The sequence below is a fragment of the Tripterygium wilfordii genome, chromosome 22 (genome assembly GCF_013401445.1).
Source record: "Tripterygium wilfordii isolate XIE 37 chromosome 22, ASM1340144v1, whole genome shotgun sequence".
Taxonomy (NCBI): Eukaryota; Viridiplantae; Streptophyta; class Magnoliopsida; order Celastrales; family Celastraceae; genus Tripterygium; species Tripterygium wilfordii.
The window spans coordinates 13,850,582-13,868,278 of record NC_052253.1 but is presented as its reverse complement, the minus strand read 5'-3'; the positions used below and the strand labels follow the sequence as shown (position 1 = coordinate 13,868,278).

Genomic DNA, 17,697 nt, shown 5'->3' with positions numbered 1-17,697 from the left:
TGGGGTTTCAAGCATTATCCTTTAGAAAATTCGAGTTGCGGAAATAACAAAATACGAAAGAATAGGCGAAAAAAAAATTATAGGGGCTTATTTGATCATTTGAGTAAAGTGTAGGGCTTTTTTTATTCACAAAAGACTTTCACATTTGCAATACTAGGTCCAAAGGTTTAATGATTCTTATGCAAGCACCCAAGCTCTCACTTTCTACAATTTACCCAACTTCACAGTCACTTCTCCGTTGTCGTCCACTTCTCTGTAGTTGGATCTCGGGTTACGGTGTTTCAGATTGGGTCTTCTATTTTGCGATACATACAGTGTAGATCGATTCTGACGACTACGCTTGCAACTGATCTTTTAGGAGAGGACTCTGCTGCTAGCCTTTGGTGCAGTTTCTAGGGTTTTATCGTCGTAGAAGAGAGCTGTTGTTTGACCCAGATTCTCTCTTTTGCCATCGTTCGAAAATGAAGCTCACTGTTAAAACGCTGAAAGGCAGTCACTTTGAAATCAAGGTCCATGGCACTGACACTGTGAGTGCCCTCTTGTACTGTTGTTCATAACTATATCTCTCTATGTATTTATGTATGTACCTTGCCTTCATATGTAATATATATGATCCGTGGGATTTGACCGGCTAAATTTAATTGGCACTTTTAGGGTTATGTTACGATCCGAATTCCTGTCATTTGTACTGCAATTAAATCAATATATTGTTATTAGTAAAGGGAGAGAATAGAAGTGGGTTTTGATTTAGAAGTTTATGAACTAATTGTTGTTAGTCTCTTTTTTGTTCTTACTAGGTTATGGCTGTGAAGAAGAACATCGAAGATGTGCAAGGGAAAGACAATTACCCATGTGGACAGCAGTTGTTGATTCACAATGGGAAGGTGTTGAAAGATGAAACTACATTGCTAGATAACAAGGTCACAGAAGACGGTTTCCTTGTTGTCATGCTTAGTAAGGTAACTTTCTTTCTTCATATTGTTTCTAATCCCTCTTTATGAACTTTTTATAACAATTTGCTTGTTATTGAATGTGTCCCACTGCCTTGGGCAAAGTTGGGATGTGTCACTAGCAAAGAAAAGGTCAAAAATAAATTCCCAAACATAGTTGGTATTGTGAATGACAATAATTTTTGGGTGCCTGATGTGATAAAGTCAGTGACTTGCAATTAATTGAATTGTTCATTTCAAAAGGATTGTAACGGAATAAGAGCTAGAGAGGTTTACATTTTCTGTGTGAAGCCTTATTATGTGAGATAACCTTGATGCAATAAGTGATGCTTTCGTGTGGTTGAGAAACCCCCAAGACGACAATTCCTTGGTGATGCTATTGTCAACCCTCAATGCAATTAACAGCAGCTAGAAGTTGCTTTTTCGCTTTAATATGGAAACCTAGAACACCATCTCTCTCTCTCTCAACGATTTATGGTCCACTTTTTTTGCACAAAGCCTTAAATTTTCCCATTATTTTGCCTATCTCACAGAGTAAAACATCAGGCTCAGCTGGGGCTTCTTCTACTATGGTATATTCCTCTTACTCTTGTTGTTTGTTGGGTATTACCTCAACCTTGTTTCTCTTAGAAATAAAAATTTAGTGCTTTTATATGACAGCCTGCTTCAACAACTGTATCCACAGCTGCACCAGCTTCAAATCTGACTCCTACACCTGGAGGTGCTGCACAAGAATCGTGAGTATCAAAATTTTCTTTTTAATGCTTTTGGGGTCAGATATGGTCATATTTCATTATGCATATTTTGTGTACTTTTTAATGACTATGAAATGTGAAAACTGTCATGATAAGCAACTATTGAAGCATCCTTCTTGGATTTACCTAATGAAACTAGAAAATATGGTCATTTGGTTGAACTGAATTTCATGCTAAGGAAATAACTCATTTGAGGAGGCCCCTCTCTGAACGATCCCATATAAGCTGTTAAAACATTTTCTCATTCGTATTCTTCAGCAATAATAATAACTAAAGGCCATTCATACCTCTCATGCTCTTTTGCATTCTTAATTTGATTTATGATTTGTTCATACCTCTTATGGTTGTCATTGTCCGTGAAAGATAAAAAAAATTAAGGTTCATTAAATTATAACAAGCATGTAGTAAATAATAGTGACAATAAGTTGTTGTACATATATATTTAATGTATCAGAAGTTAAAACATTTTGCTGTGTTGATGGGGGGAAGCTACTCCTTCAGTAGCTTGCAAACTGTTGATTATGAAATAATGAGTCACTCTTTTTAACTTGTGATACGATGAAATAATGACAACCCCTTGCTTTTGTGCTATGTGGTTTTGCCATTTTTGTACAAAAGGGCAACTCGGTACAACACTACAACAGTTAACCACTACTGCAAATCCTTGAGAAGGGAATATATGCAGCCTTATACCCAATTGCAGAGAGGCGCTTTTTGTTGGGCTTAATTGCAATGTCAGCCATTTCCAAAATCGAGTAAAGGAGAGAAAACAATTTGAAAAAGTTAAGACTAATTTGCTGACATGGCTATTTACAAACCACTAGTTTGAGATTGAAGGGAAATCCTAGGGGATCTCAATCACTCTGAAAAATGTGTTAGTGTATGTTGTGGCAATCTGCTGAGTTATCTGTTATTGTGATTGCAATGGCTTTTATTGCAGTGTACTAAGTGATACGTACAGTCAAGCTGCTTCAAATTTGGTTGCTGGTAACAGTCTTGAGCAGACAATTCAACAGCTAATGGACATGGGTGGTGGCAGCTGGGACAAAGAAACAGTTACTCGTGCACTTCGAGCAGCATATAACAACCCAGAACGGGCTGTAGATTATTTATACTCTGTATGTCTGAAATTCTAAATTTATTCTTCTGAAACGTTTTAGCTGGACCTGCATACTGATACTCTCTTCCCTTCAGGGTATTCCAGAAACTGCAGAAGTTGCTGTGCCAGTGGGTCATAATCCTGTTAGTCAGGTGACTGAAACAGGTGCAACCCCTGCTTCGTCGGTATCTCAAGCTCCTAATACATCACCCTTTAATATGTTTCCTCAGGTATAACTTCAGGTTCTGCAATTCACATCACTCCCCCCCCCCCCCCACCCCCTCTCTTTCTCTCTATGTGCTAAGTTGGTGTATTTCTAGGAAACACTCTCTGGGGGAGGTGGTGGTGATGGATCCCTTGATTTCCTTAGAAACAATCAGCAGGTGTGGTACATTTAACATTTTGTTGTTGTTCAGCTATAAACTCTTTGGAGTACTGGTCTGCCGGATATGCTTTGTTCTCATTTATTTAGCAATTTGTTCTTGTTCTGTATCAATTTTTATACTAGTATGATTGCTCACATATATTGATATTGTATTAATGGGTTTTGTTCTTTTGTTGTATCTCAGTTCCAAGCATTGCGGTCAATGGTGCAAGCAAACCCACAAATTTTGCAGGTCTTTAGTTCTTTTCCTTTTGGGATTCTGTTAAATCAGTGGCAAAAAATGTCTTAAAAGTCCTTGGTGTTTCTGTTACAGCCAATGCTTCAGGAGCTTGGAAAGCAGAATCCCCAACTTTTAGGAATGATTCAAGAGCATCAGGCGGAGTTCCTTCAGTTAATAAATGAACCTCTTGAAGATTCTGAAGGGTGAGTAATTAATTGTCATAGCTAACACCACATCTATATACTGATTGTCAATAGCCTGAGCTTCTGTCATGTGGCATTTGCTTCCTTTTTTTCCCCTCGAGTCCGAGGTAATTTTAGTGCTTTTATTAAATTTATGGTGATATAATATAGCCTGTAGTTCATGGAAATATTGTATTCATTCACTTATGATGCAATTGTAGTACCATGCATTGCACATTAAAATTTAATTTAGTGTACTAACTGATATAACTCTCCTCTATTGAGTTCTGATTGTACTTCCCCCAAAAGATCATATTAATGTATATCGCTTCTAGGATAAGTGATATATATCCATCTATTAGTCAAGTGTCATTTATTATGGTTGTTTCTCAGCTACCTCTATCTTGCCTTTGTTTTCATCAACTTCATGAAGCACTTTGCTACTCTTTGGCATTCGAAAGATGGGGGAAAATATTTGTCTTTTAACAATGACAAAATGTGAGCAAAAGTTTCGAATTTAAGCGCCTGTGAGATAGCCTCATGATGAGAATAGGTTTCAACTTAATTCAAAGCATGTGTGCCATTTTCAAATTCTCTTAACACTGGCGACGAGGATAGGGAGGCTCACAAGAAATTCCAATGTTAAGAGAATATGGCTCGTATGATATAGGGACGGGCCCTTGTGGATATTCATTTTTTGTTCAGTTACCTGCCTAACTTGACATGCCGTAGATTTAGGAAATTTTAGACTTTGCCATATGAATTTCTCCTTCATAACTTTCAAATTTGTGGCTTTTGGTTGACATTGTACATTTCATCCATGTTCCAGGGACATATTTGATCAGCCGGAGCAAGATATGCCTCATGCTATCAATGTGACACCAGCCGAACAGGAGGCAATTGAACGAGTACGTTTTGGCTTTGTTCTACCTTTATATCATCAAAGTGATATCAACTAACTCGTTTTTCCATTTTCCGTCTGTAGCTGGAGGCGATGGGTTTTGATAGAGCCCTTGTAATTGAGGCATTCCTGGCTTGCGATCGCAACGAAGAATTGGCAGCCAACTACCTTCTAGAAAATGCGGCAGATATTGAGGATTGAGTTGCTAACTTTCTTGGACTTCATAGGTCCGATGTTGCAGATGGATCCTTGCCCTTGTCAGCATCCTTGGTAATGTTTACTGAATAGAAGCTCTGTGACTACCATGGATAAAAAAAAGATTTCCTATTTTATGTTATTGAATAATTTTGATATAGGTGCCCTGAATATTTATTATTTTCTGTTCCGACAATAGATTTCTATTGTCAGACGTAACAAGGGATTGAGTTTTGTTTGTCACCAGATGAAATTTGTAACAATTTAAACACTTTTTGTCACAAAATCCATTCAGGGGCTTGCTTGTATGTTTCTTGAGATTGGATTGCCATTACAATTATAGCGCTGATGGTGTCAATGGGTCATGTTCGTGTTAATGCGAGGGCAATCAAATTAATATCATGCTCATTTTCCCAGTGCCCTTGCCGCGGGTGTTTGAATTTTGCATTTTCTGCATAAACCCTCAAAAATCAGATTTTGTTATTACCTTTTCTTTTTTAATGGTAACCCGCAACCATTATCTTTTGGTGTGAATTGGATAAACTCACGCCCGCATAATAGCCTTCTGGTGTGTGCTGCATCAACTAGCACCCCACATAATAGTCTACAAATACAAATACAAATAATTCGCGGTCATATGTGGCCGTGGAATTTCCCTTATGAGATGAAAGTACCCCAAAGTGATGTCCATCTTTTTTTATGGGTGTAAATTTAAATTGATCTATCATTTACTATACCCTAAAACCCCATCAATCAAGTTAGGGCTTTCCGGACCTCCCTCTTCCAACCAAGGAGTGCCTGGTACTGGTAGGATGCATCACCATTACACATGCTTAGAAACAAAAACCACCTTCTTACAATAACTATTAATGTCTCCCCTCTTTAATTGAGTAACAACAACCAATAAAGGAAAACTATTTCAATATATAATGAATATCAACCACCTAAAACATTTTTAACTTTCCCTTGGACACAGAATTTTTTGCCAGTTCTATATTGCACAAGGCCTTTTTAGTTCCAGTGAGGCCAGAACAAGATCCGGAAGATCCCAGAGTAACAGCAAAGTAGAGATATATAGTGCAGAGAACAGCCAAAAGGGCCAGAGCCGTTAAAAGGAATCGGTGCCTCCGAACAAGCGTTGACCAGCTACCCAACTCCTCCCGCGGGAATTGCTTTCTGAATGATGACGACCTCCGATGGGGAGAAGAAATGATGCCATCAAGAACCATGGCTTGTGCGAAACAGATTTGATCCCTCACCAATGTGTAGTCAATATAAGCAGAGGCCTAAAGGCACAATTAATTCAAAAAAAATATATGTTATTAGACATAAAATAAAGGACTCGGGTGTAAGAAATGCATCACTTCATAGCTAGCTTTATTAAAGTCATCTTGAATCCTCAGTATTCAAGTGGTGAGAGGACAGAGTGGAAGATTGCAACTAGCCAATCATAAAACAAAATATACATTCACCTACACGTTGAGAAAAAACAACTACCGTGCATAGACTCCCACAGTGGACAAGATTGGGTAAAGATAAGATGTACGCATACCTTGCCCTCACATTATATGTGAAGCGGTTGTTTAATTGAATATGTGACCTCAAGGTTGCACCACTACAACTCTACCACTATAATCAACAGTTTGTTAAAAGCACTTAAATACCAGTTCTGCATCTAGAAATTATCAAGAAGTGGCTGATAACTAACCAATAACATTCACCAGGGTAGATAAAAACTTTTAACTAGTCCAGTTTCTCTCCACAACACTTTGTTATCCGATTAAAAACATTTTTTTTAATAGCAAAAAGGATATTATTAAAAGAACCACCAAAGTGGCGCAAACAAGTTGCAAAATAGATAAGCTAACTCTATCATAGAAATTCCTATCGGAAGCATTATTCAAAGGTTTTGCAGTGTTAAGCAAATTATCCATGCAAAGCAATCAGAAGAAGATTCTCTGTCTTCGAAGACAAACTCCCATACCACTCAGAGACAAGAATATCACTCATAAGTCATAACCCAGCTTATTCCCAATCGATAACAAACCAACTCCCAAACTTTCATAGTCTAGGGGCAAACACAAGTAAAAGAAAGAAACACACATGGACTACAGTCGTGAGGCAAGAAGCTATTCCAATAGTTTCAAAGAATAATTTGCATTCCATTAACTGATCTCAAGAATGATATAATTATATAGGAAACAATATTTTGTTATTTTCCATTAATAGGACACTAATAGTAGCTCAAGCTAATCCAATTATTATTCAGTTTTCCCTAGAGATCACTTATTCCTTACCAAAACATATATCAGAGAGAGAAAGAGAAGCAATCGTAGGTTTCCCTTGGCAGTGCATTTGGAAGTTGGAACACAAAAGGATCCATCAAAAGTAGCATTTTTTTTATATGGAGAGAGTCTGGAGGAGAGATGTTAGCAATAGGAGTCCAAATGATTTCTATGCTAAATAGAAGAAAATCTGTTAATCACCTCATGCTGCATTGGTCCTGGACAATGAATTTCAGTCATAATCTGGAATTTGATGGGTATTATCAGGTCATGAGCAACAATCTAGTAGCCTCAGCTTAATAATGAAAATTAAGACTTGTGTGGAAAAAGAGGAACAACAGAAGAAAATTATTTTGATCTACCATCTTCACGGAAATTGGCCAAATAATACAAAGCTTCAGCTTAATCATTCTCATAGGAACTTCTTTGACAGTGTTAGCTTAACTCTCTCTTGCAGCACATGCTCCTCAATAAATTGCTTTTGCATACAAACATATAATGGGCAAAATTACACCTTTTTCTCCAATCCTGAAATAGACTACATATTGTCCTAACCAGACAGAATCACACGATTCAATATTCTCGCATTAGGCTGTATATGGCAGAAATAACCAAATTGTACGATACATACAAATCTGTTGGGCCTCGATAGATCTGCAAATAAATCGCCCAAAATCGAAGATGAGTATAACGTACCTGTATTGTATGGAGAGCCAATGTTCTTCCAGAGACGACAAGAAAAACAAGAGAATTCCAGATAGGACGTCGATTGGAGATTGGACTCCTGTGAATGTCTCAAAGAATGAGAAAGCTGAGGAAGAATGGGAGAGCGAGAGCGAAGATCTGTATGCTGCAGAGAAGAAGAAAACGCGCTAACGAAAGACCAGCTAAAAACGACAGCGAGATCTGTACGTTGCGGCGAAGAAGAAAACGCGCTACAATAGACCAGCCAAAAACGACAGCGAGATTTGCGTTTTTGCTCCTGTGAGAGGCAGTTATCTTACAAAAATTAAATATTGTAGCAATTCATTCATTTAAAATATAATTTCTTTTTTTTTCTTTTATATTTTCCGTGATATTCTGATCAGCATCAACATGGATATGAATTGGAGGTGGAGGGCACCAAGCAAAAAACAGTCGGCGACGTCATTTTATATTTTAGTATTATATATGTGTATATATAATAATAATTGATAAATGTGTGACCGCTCACTCCTCCTCGGGCGCCAAACCTTCTGAAAGCACGAAACATGGCTCTCGTAAGACTGCATTTCAAAGCTCCAGCTCTCACAAATTTCTCTTCGAAGAGAAGCTCCATCATCACCCTCTCTGTTTCTTGTTCGAAAGCAATCACCGAAGAAGACGACGCTAATGGTCGTGATGTCAAGAGATTGTCGCGGCAATCTTCGTGGGAGGCCAAGGATTCGGAGGGCCGGGACTATCTCTACAGGCTAGGGAAAGAAGCTGACAACATGAACATCGCCGTCGGAGCTAGAGCTGGTGTAGTCGACGACGTCTTTACCGGCAATTTTCTTGGCAGAGACTGTAATTTATGCTTCATCTCCTTTTCCATTTCTTTCTCATGTGGTGTTTTCAGTTTTGAGGACTGAAGCGCAATTACAGTATTTGCTCTTTAATTCCTATTTGCAGCGGATATTGTGTTTGATTATCGTCAGAAGGTGACTAGGTCCTTCGATTATCTTCAAGGCGATTATTACATAGCTCCTGTATTCCTGGTAACCTCTTTATTTATTAACCTTTGAATTTCCTGTCACTCTTCCTTGTCTACGATTGTCGCCACTTTTCCCTTTATTTTTATTTGTCCATTGATTCTTAACTTGGGTTGGTGTTAGGCTTATGCAATCCGTACATCACGAGTCTAAATAATCGTCTTCTTTTTTAGAAATGATAAAGGGACCTTTAAGGAAAGAAGTCACCAATCCATGAAGAAAATATCCTCGCATACAAAAATTTACATGCTCCCAGCTCGTTAACGTAGTTTGATCAGTTTTGGTAACCACTATTCTGTTATATGTCTGTGTGCGTGTCTGAGAGAGTGAACTTATGGTTAATTGAAATTGACTAGTTATTTAGGATGACAAGCTGGCCTCAGGTCTCGAAGATTTCTTGTAAATGGACTTATGTTAAGAATGTTAGACCTATTCTGTGGGTATTGTTTCTGCATATCTTGCCTCTGATAGAAATTCAGGGATTTTATGTTTTTAATTTCTTGTCCTCTTACATTTTTATCTTGATATGGGAATTTAGGGTTCTTACAATATTCTTTATCTACCTGCATTCTTTTTTGACAGGATAAAGTGGGTAAGTCTTATAAACTGGGATAAAGGTGAAGAAATTGTGATGAATTATGCTGAAGAAGTAAGGAAATTGGCAGAAATATATTGTTTTGACCTTTTTGGTCTATTTGCAATTTCTGTAGTTTAAGACAAGTTGCAATTTCTGTAGTTTAAGACAAGTCATGAATATAAATGGTATGTATAGAACTTATAACATCTATTACAATATCTGGTACAATTGATATGAATAATGTTTGGTTTTCTCATTCAAAAAATGCCTCTCAAGGCCAATTCCTACTCTTTCATATAAAGTTTGCGGGTATTCTTCACGTTTGATGTAAAATTGGTATCAGGTTGGCTCACTCAACATAGTCTTCAGAGTGAAATTTCCAAATTGTTCTAAAATAGAAAGATATTGAATTTTGGAAAACTGATTTCAGCCATATTTGGCTTGTAACTTTACTTGCAGGGTGTACTATCAATAATATTCGAGTTTCATTTCAAAAGGATCATTAGTTATTACTTCCGTTATAGGAATCTATATGCTATTATGTGATGTAGAAGATAACTAAGCTGCACAACAATTGATGCTTACATTCTGCTGATGCAGTATGCCACATTGTAAAGAACTACATTGCTCATCTTCTCAATATCAGAGTTCCATTGATCCTAGGTATTCAGTGAAACTCTTTCTCATCTCTTCCATTTCTTTTTGGTTAGCAAGAATTTATAAAATAAGTCACTGCATGAATGAAAGAAAAAATGGTAAGAAAGTTAAGGATGATAATAACGCTATAAAAATTTTGCTCAATTTTTTTTATAGTTGCAAGTATGCTCTTTTCTTCTCTCTAGCTTCTGAAATACAGCAGCCAGATTTTGGTGACTGTTCATCATCCCGCAATAACTTCGCAGTTCATAATACATTGTTAGAAAAATGTATGCATATCTGTATTGTGAACCTTGGTATGCTCTATTATCGAAAGGGAAAAATGAAGGAAGAAAATTTTGAATATGATTAAGATAAAAGTGACTCATCTGTTGTACGCACATTTGCTAACTCGTGCACTTGACCTGTCTCTTATGTTTTATATTCTATTGTGTATGTACAGTAAGGTTGACAATTGCGTTACAGGTGTCTGGGGAGGAAAAGGGCAGGGAAAAACATTTCAAACTGAGCTTATTTTTCAAGCCATGGGAATCGAACCAGTGATTATGTCTGCAGGAGAGCTAGAATCAGAAAGAGCGGGTATAGCATATTCATAGCATACCTCTTTTACATAAAACTAAAAGCACGTTACTCATGGATTTCGTTATTTTTGCGGGCTAATAAAACTGTTCTTGTTCTTTCCTCATGGTCTACTTTGTAGTCTCTGAGATAGCTTTACATTTTGGCCTTTGTTTTATTTTTCTTTTCATTTTTTTTAGAATTGAAGTACATGTTGTTATTTCTATGAAATTTCTTTTGAAAATTGTTAACATATCCATGAATTAAACAAGATTTTCCAACTTCTCCTCTCTTTTTTGGATGTTTTAGCCATTGGAGCGATGCACAAATGACTGAATGAGGGTTTTAGATGACACAGATAAAAGTTATGAACCTAAAGGGAAAAAAGAAACTTTATATTTATTCGCAAATGACATAGTAGTAGAAAGAATAAAAATGTAATGGGAAACAAAAGTTTCAATTTAGGTAAATTATTTATGAAAAAATGGGTGAGTCGGGTACTGATAGTAGCAAACTAGCAATGTGTAGTAAATTGAGATATGGCTATGGAAAACCAGGAAAGATGTGTTTTGTCCTGGAGATGGTTTTGTTTCAATTGTTTTTGATTATTATTTATTTGTGTGCAGGACAACCAGGAAAGTTGATTCGTGAACGATATAGAACAGCTTCTCAAGTGGTCCAGAACCAAGTGAGGAACCTTTATCACTCTCATTATCGATATATGTACTTCTAGTCTAGGCTTATGAAGTTAACTAGTCTTGTTTTACATGGCTTAGTATATCATGCTCTTTGTTTCTTCTATGGTATATTTGTTTTGGGAAAAACATGTCACCCCATGTAATTATAAAATTCAAAGAATTAAAAAAAAAACAGAAACAATGTGATAAGAAAAGAATTGTAAAGTTCTTTTAATTCCATACCAAACACTATTTATTAGCAAAGAAGATAAAAGGTGCAGTTAAGAGAATATGTCTATTAGTTACTAGATGTGGTTACTTTCAGCCCAAATGAAAGGGAAAAATAGATTTGACACAGTGTTGCTTATGGATTTTTTTAGTGAAGAATTTGAGCCTCCTTGCTATATCTTATTGAAATAACATATATGGATTTTTTTATGAGAGTTTTCCTATTGAGGCAGGAGCTTTTCTTCTTTCTTAATGATCAGCTAAAAGTTTCTTGCATAACTCTTTGACATTGAGCAATAAAATTTAGCTGATTTTCTTTTACTAATGCAGGGCAAGATGAGCTGTTTGATGATCAACGACATCGATGCAGGCATCGGTAGATTTGGTGAGCAATCTTAGATGTGCTCACATCGAAATTAGGACTAAATACAATTAGTATCACCTAGTTCGCATTGTTAGCGTCCTGCTTTTTATATGTCAGTTGGTCCTATGCGGGTCTATGTTTTCTTCCTTTCTTATTTAAAACTACTGGCTTAGAATTTCAATTCATTTATGTGCAAATTACGGAATTGAATATTTGTAATTTTCTGTTTTTATCTAGGAAACACTCAAGTGACAGTCAACAATCAAATTGTTGTTGGGACCCTGATGAATTTGTCTGATAATCCTACAAGGGTTAGTGTTGGACAAGATTGGCGAGAATCAGATGTTACAAACAGAATTCCTATTATAGTTACTGGAAATGATCTTTCGACGATTTATGCTCCTTTGATTCGTGATGGAAGGATGGAGAAGTTTTACTGGTACTAAACCACTCTTAGCAGAGTTGATATGCTTAGTTATTTCATCTTTTATAATCTATATCAGCCGTTCTCACTCTTTTTTGTAATGATAGTTGAGACACCTGTGTACACAACATAATGATATATCATAATTTATAATAACTGAAAGAAAAAATATACGCCCTTGGAATTGTTGAATTACCTTAGACGTGTAGAAACATGCAGAGGCATACACACAACTGAACTCTTGTTTTTTTATGAATTCTCTAGTATATTCTTTTCATAAGCCTGTGCCATGTTTTTTTCAACATACTGTTGGTTCTGTCATGCTAATTTGACTGCACCATTTGTTCCTTCTTCCATTTAACTTAAACGGGTTGTGATTCGTGGAATCTACTGATTTTGACGCTATAGCCTTACCCGTGCAAATTTGACTGCTCTTCTTTTATTAGAGATGCTGTTGCAAGTTAATATATTCCTGTCTTGTCTTAGCTTGATCTTGCATTGCGGCTATATAACAAAAAAGAAAGAAGGAATTTGTGTGCTACAGCTCATCCTTTTGGCTCTTAATGACATCAGTACTAAAGAAATTTGTTTTCTGAACATAATGTGCTTCTCACTTCATTCTGTGTTTCATCCTTGTTACCTGTGGCTGCTATTTTTATTTTAACATCTTAAAAATGCATTTCTTTTGTATTTTGATCAGTTCTCCATGGTTACAATATTGCATTGGTAATTCATGTTTCTTCATTCAAGTGCTTTGTAATATGTAGACGTGTGGGCATTCTATAAAACTAACAATTTGTATTACAGGCAGCCTAACCATGATGATATTGTAAATATTGTTCTTCGAATGTATGAGAAAGATGGAATATCTGGAGATGATGTCATAACCATTGTCAATACATTTCCCAATCAAGGTATGCCTCTTTTTGCATTGCACTTTCATGACATTTATTTCCTGAATTTGAGTCATTGGAGAGCTGCAGTTCATATGGGTTCTAATGGAAAGTTCTCAAGTTGGTAACATGCTTAAACAGTCTTTAGATATCACAGATAATATCATTATCAAGACCACTGAGGTTATTTTATATCAAATGCTTAGGTTAGTGGTTCTGGCCTATGGCCAAGTTGATTGATGTTAAACATTGTGATTACTTCTTGTTTAAACTTCGTTAAAATCCAACTTGTGCCATGGGGATTCATAACCAAGTCCTTCGAGTTTAGTGTTGGTCCCAAGAGTCCCCTTCCATCACAACCAGGCCACCCTTCTTGTTGAAGACATACCAGATATGTGGAAGGGAAAGCATTTAATATGTATACCATTTATCCAGCCTTAATCTGGATTCATCATCATAGATTTCAACACTGTCAGCTGAGGTCGTCTTATCACTGATTTTTTTTATAGTCATATCTGTCGTAAGCCATTAGTGTTCATACTCCTAGAGTCCCAGACTGTTCTTGTGGAGCCTTATATCCAGCATAAGAGATTAGTGTTGCAAAAGTAGAATTAATTTGATAAGATCTATTTCACTAGATATATGCATTCATCAAAGGCCATATTTGTTGGTGGCCATTTTTCAAGGTCTATAAGATATGTTGTCTTTGCATCAGAATTAACTTTTAACATCTGTTCATCAAAGGCCATCTATGTGGGTGACCTTTTTTCGATGTCTATAAAAAATATGCTATCCTTGCATCAGAATTGAACTTTGCCATGTGCAAAGTTTAAGGTTCATTCTTTATTTCTTTTAACATTCAGAAACTTATCCTTTTGAAAGCCTGTTGTGTCTTCTATGCTTCCTCTGTATTTGAACCACACAGATATTTGGATTTTAATATTTTCACAATGTGTGAAAGAAAGGTAATATCTCCTCGTGTGTGTTTATTCTGCCTGCCTTGTTGAAAGACAAATCTATCTCTTTGTTCATCTGACTATATATTCTTACATGTAACAATTACCGAATAACTCTCTGTTGCATTCACAATGTAATTTCCTCTTTACCAGACCTTAATACTTGTGGTTGCATTTCTTTATTTTTCTTCTTTAGTTTTATTCTATCTTAACCATTCTTTATTTTTGTTTGTTATTGGGCAGCCTTGGATTTTTATGGAGCGCTTAGGTCTCGAACATATGACCGGTCAATTTCTAAGGTAAATAAATTCTTATTTGAAAGATGCTACCCTTTTTGCCTGTATGGATAGTTCTCCATTAGAATTGCGAATTTTTTTGTTCTTGCTGTATGGATGGTTGGATACTACTGAATAAATTTCATGAAATCATGTTAACCTTGGCATTGGTTGATGTTTTCCTTAGACTGTATACATGTATTATTTGAGAACTTCCTAACCAAGCCACATTGATTTTTTACTAATCACTATTTTGTGGAATACATCCCCAGAATTGTTACTTTTTACTAATTCACTTTCTTTTTCTTTTTAATTATTCTATGGCTGAGGATACAACAGAGCGCAATTGTACGTTTCCCAATATTCCTTTAGGAAGATGAAATCTGATGAAGCGTGTTTTAAGCTTCAGGGCTTAATCCACAAGCTATTCAAAATAAATGGATAAAACAATGAGAGTCCCTAAAAATGATTCAGCTTTCTTCTCTACCCTTTTGTTGACCTTGCCCAATCTGTAATTGTGGTTTTTTATAAATTGATGAGACATTGTGGTCCCGTGAATGTTAAAAGCTTCAGTAAGGAACATATTATCTTACCTCTTGACAAAATGCAGACATGAAATTTACATATAGCCTTTACTGCACTTGTGACAATCAGTTAATTGTTTTCGTCAACATCATGGGTAAACTAATGTCATTACATGATCCTTTGGAACATGACTCTCCCAAGTGGAAATATACATTTGTATTCATCTGATTTGATACATATATTGGTCTATTGTCGAACTTAATTTCTATTACAGTGGGTTGATGATATTGGAGGTGTGGAAAATCTTGGCTCCAAGCTTCTCAAGAGGAAAAAAAATGAGACACTTCCTGTATTCACTCCCCCAAAGGTAGTGTAATAGATGTCTACTGCCCTTTTTCAGGTCTGTGCATACTAATATCCCTTTCACTGAGCTACTTTTCCACTGGGTGGGAGTTATACTAGTACTTTTAACCCCATGATCAAATTATCAGGTTGATTCTAGATTGATGTTAGCAAATGTATTTTGGCAAATATTATGTTTTACATCATTGAGAGTGAACCCTGACACAGTGAAGAGTCTGCTGTCTATCGTAGTTTTGAGGACTATTATGTTTTATTTTTATGTGCATAAGGTCATTTAAATGGTTTTTTGTTTAAAAATCTGGTTGAACAGCAAACAGTGGAGGCTTTACTTGAATCTGGATATTCTCTCCTGAGAGAACAGCAGCTGATAATGGAGACTAAACTTTCAAAGGAGTACATGAAGAACATTGATGACTGAAGCCAGCTCCTTGTGGTATTGTCCATTTTCAAGTGGCATTATCAGATGGTTGTATTGTCCAAACATTCTCATTCGGACGAGTCGTGATTCTATTATTCTCTTGCATCATTTTATTTAGGTGATGAATTGAGACATGAAAAGACAATGCCCTTCACACAACTTCAATTGATACCATGAAGCTTTAATTGATACAGAGGAAGTGAGTAAGCTTTTTTATGCTTTAACAAAACTGTGACGTTGCTGCGGTTGCATGATGTGCGATATGATACGATGATGTCGAGGTTTGATGCCTGTACTTCGATCAAACATGTGCTTAGTTTCTTCTTTGAGCTGCTTTTTCACTTCCCCTTGCCCCTGCTTAGTTTTTTCTTCGAACCGCTTTTTCACTTCCGCTTGCCCCTCCCTTATGCGCTCTTGTTCTTCTCCAATCTCTGCCATCTCCTTCCACAATCTTTGCATACTCTCTTTAATTGTCTCATTCAGCTTAATCTGGTCATTCAACAAGCCAATCAATTAGAAACAAAACTATAAGGAAAAATGAAAAACAAAAGAATCAAATTCCATTCAAAAATTTGCTACCTTCCTCCTCCTCCTAATGTTTCTCCTCCTCTTAATGTTTGTCCTCATGATTTTGTGTCTATCGTAGTTTTGTACTGTTTTAGATTTCTTGATGGAGTGAAAACGAGCCCATAATATAGATAAGGTCTAGTATAGTTGATCAAACGAGCTCGCGCGAACATTTCGTGGAATCGCGAGTTTCATTTTCGGTCGTGCGTTTTGAGTTTGACCCTCCACCAAATACTTTCAATTAACTGGATATATATATAAGGCCTGGTAGTTGATCAAACAAGCTCGCGCGAACATTTCATGGAATCGCGAGTTTCATTTGTGCTCATTTTGACTTTGAATTTAATTTATGCGAGATAATTTTTAGAATTGCCTATTTAATTCAATGTATTAAATTCAATGATGGATTAATTCTTCAAAATTTATTTTATTTTAAATTTATGATTAAAAATTAAAATGAAATATAGAATAAATATAATAATAGAAAAGAATAAGAATGTAATTCGTTTTAGCAATAAAATATAGGATCTTAGTTTTTTTATATTGAATTTTAATGGAATTTTATTAAAAATAATAAGTAAATTCTTCTTTTTTTGCTTTATTCTATCTGTTTTTATTCTATTCGATCCAAATGTACATCGACTCCGTTTATAGAGTCTATAATAATATAGAGAGCGGGTAGCGGGAATCGAACCCGCATTGTTAGCTTGGAAGGCTAGGGGTTATAGTCGGCGTTGATTCATCTTAACGTCTTATTCCTGGTGATAACCATCCCAAAAACATCCAAGCTGTATGTGTCACTCATTTTTTGGGTGTGATTTTCAATGAACCTCTTGTTATGATATCACCACATCCAATGAATGATTGTCACACTATGTTGGGATGCCTTTAGGATGATTATCACTAGGATCCATAACATTGTTGTTTTTAATGCAAAAATGATAAAGATTTCAGTAGTATGTGTCACTCATTTATTGAGTGTGTTTTTCGATGGGGCCCTTACTATGATGTCATCACACCCAATGAATGATTGTCACGTAATGTTGAGATATTTTTGAGATGGTTATCATTAGAATCCCTAATATTGTTGTTTTCAATGTGCTTGAACTCAATATATACCCGATAAATAATTGGGAAAATTAGGTTATGGTAGCCTATATCAAAAGCAATTTTAGTTTAGTGGCTCAAAAAATAATATTTATGAAGTGGTGATATTTCTTATTTATTGCGACTGTAATACACACGTATTCACAATACTTATATAAATATGTACATTTACGTGAAATTGTACATTTGGTTAAAATATGTGTACATAATTAACAAAAGTAGTTATATTTTCCATACAACTTAGGACATCAATTGTAAATATTTGTACACTTTAGAATAAACTTGGTACACTTTTTGCATAAAATTAGGGTTGTACATGACCTTTATTAGCTGGTTTATTATTTATGGACAAAAAATATGGGCTAATTTGGTGGGCCGTGCTCTTTGAATAGTTATCCATGGGCTT

General features: G+C 35.9%; 4 protein-coding genes across 5 annotated transcripts; 2 read left to right on the top strand and 2 right to left on the bottom strand.

Annotated features, from left to right (window-relative positions):
* Positions 1 to 185: 185 nt before the first annotated feature.
* Positions 186 to 5,052, top strand: LOC119992259 (ubiquitin receptor RAD23b-like). The gene is made up of 11 exons (XM_038838959.1): positions 186 to 527; positions 798 to 959; positions 1,484 to 1,522; positions 1,611 to 1,687; positions 2,646 to 2,823; positions 2,900 to 3,034; positions 3,125 to 3,187; positions 3,374 to 3,421; positions 3,503 to 3,612; positions 4,421 to 4,499; positions 4,577 to 5,052. The coding sequence occupies exons 1-11, from the start codon at positions 462 to 464 to the stop codon at positions 4,691 to 4,693; spliced, it is 1,074 nt and encodes a 357-aa protein (XP_038694887.1). The 5' UTR covers positions 186 to 461; the 3' UTR covers positions 4,694 to 5,052.
* A 434-nt stretch (positions 5,053 to 5,486) lies between these two features.
* Positions 5,487 to 7,905, bottom strand: LOC119990563. The gene is made up of 2 exons (XM_038836537.1): positions 7,669 to 7,905; positions 5,487 to 5,973 (listed from the first exon to the last, which is right to left on the bottom strand). Exon 2 carries the CDS (start codon positions 5,914 to 5,916, stop codon positions 5,632 to 5,634), a length of 285 nt encoding a protein of 94 aa, XP_038692465.1. The 5' UTR covers positions 5,917 to 5,973; positions 7,669 to 7,905; the 3' UTR covers positions 5,487 to 5,631.
* A 261-nt stretch (positions 7,906 to 8,166) lies between these two features.
* LOC119990534 (ribulose bisphosphate carboxylase/oxygenase activase, chloroplastic) lies at positions 8,167 to 15,846 on the top strand. 2 transcript variants are annotated; one of them, XM_038836503.1, is made up of 13 exons: positions 8,167 to 8,517; positions 8,623 to 8,708; positions 9,285 to 9,294; positions 9,880 to 9,942; positions 10,402 to 10,515; positions 11,121 to 11,182; positions 11,730 to 11,784; positions 12,001 to 12,202; positions 12,995 to 13,101; positions 14,280 to 14,335; positions 15,111 to 15,203; positions 15,510 to 15,632; positions 15,736 to 15,846. In XM_038836503.1, exons 1-12 carry the CDS (start codon positions 8,223 to 8,225, stop codon positions 15,615 to 15,617), a joined length of 1,251 nt encoding a protein of 416 aa, XP_038692431.1. In that variant the 5' UTR covers positions 8,167 to 8,222; the 3' UTR covers positions 15,618 to 15,632; positions 15,736 to 15,846. The 2 variants fall into 2 exon arrangements, with proteins under 2 accessions (XP_038692431.1, XP_038692430.1); XM_038836502.1 differs by having other exon boundaries at positions 15,510 to 15,806.
* Positions 15,699 to 16,374, bottom strand: LOC119990535. Its single transcript, XM_038836504.1, has 2 exons — positions 16,197 to 16,374; positions 15,699 to 16,106 (listed from the first exon to the last, which is right to left on the bottom strand). The coding sequence occupies exons 1-2, from the start codon at positions 16,242 to 16,244 to the stop codon at positions 15,831 to 15,833; spliced, it is 324 nt and encodes a 107-aa protein (XP_038692432.1). The 5' UTR covers positions 16,245 to 16,374; the 3' UTR covers positions 15,699 to 15,830.
* Between the last annotated feature and the right edge of the window lie 1,323 nt (positions 16,375 to 17,697).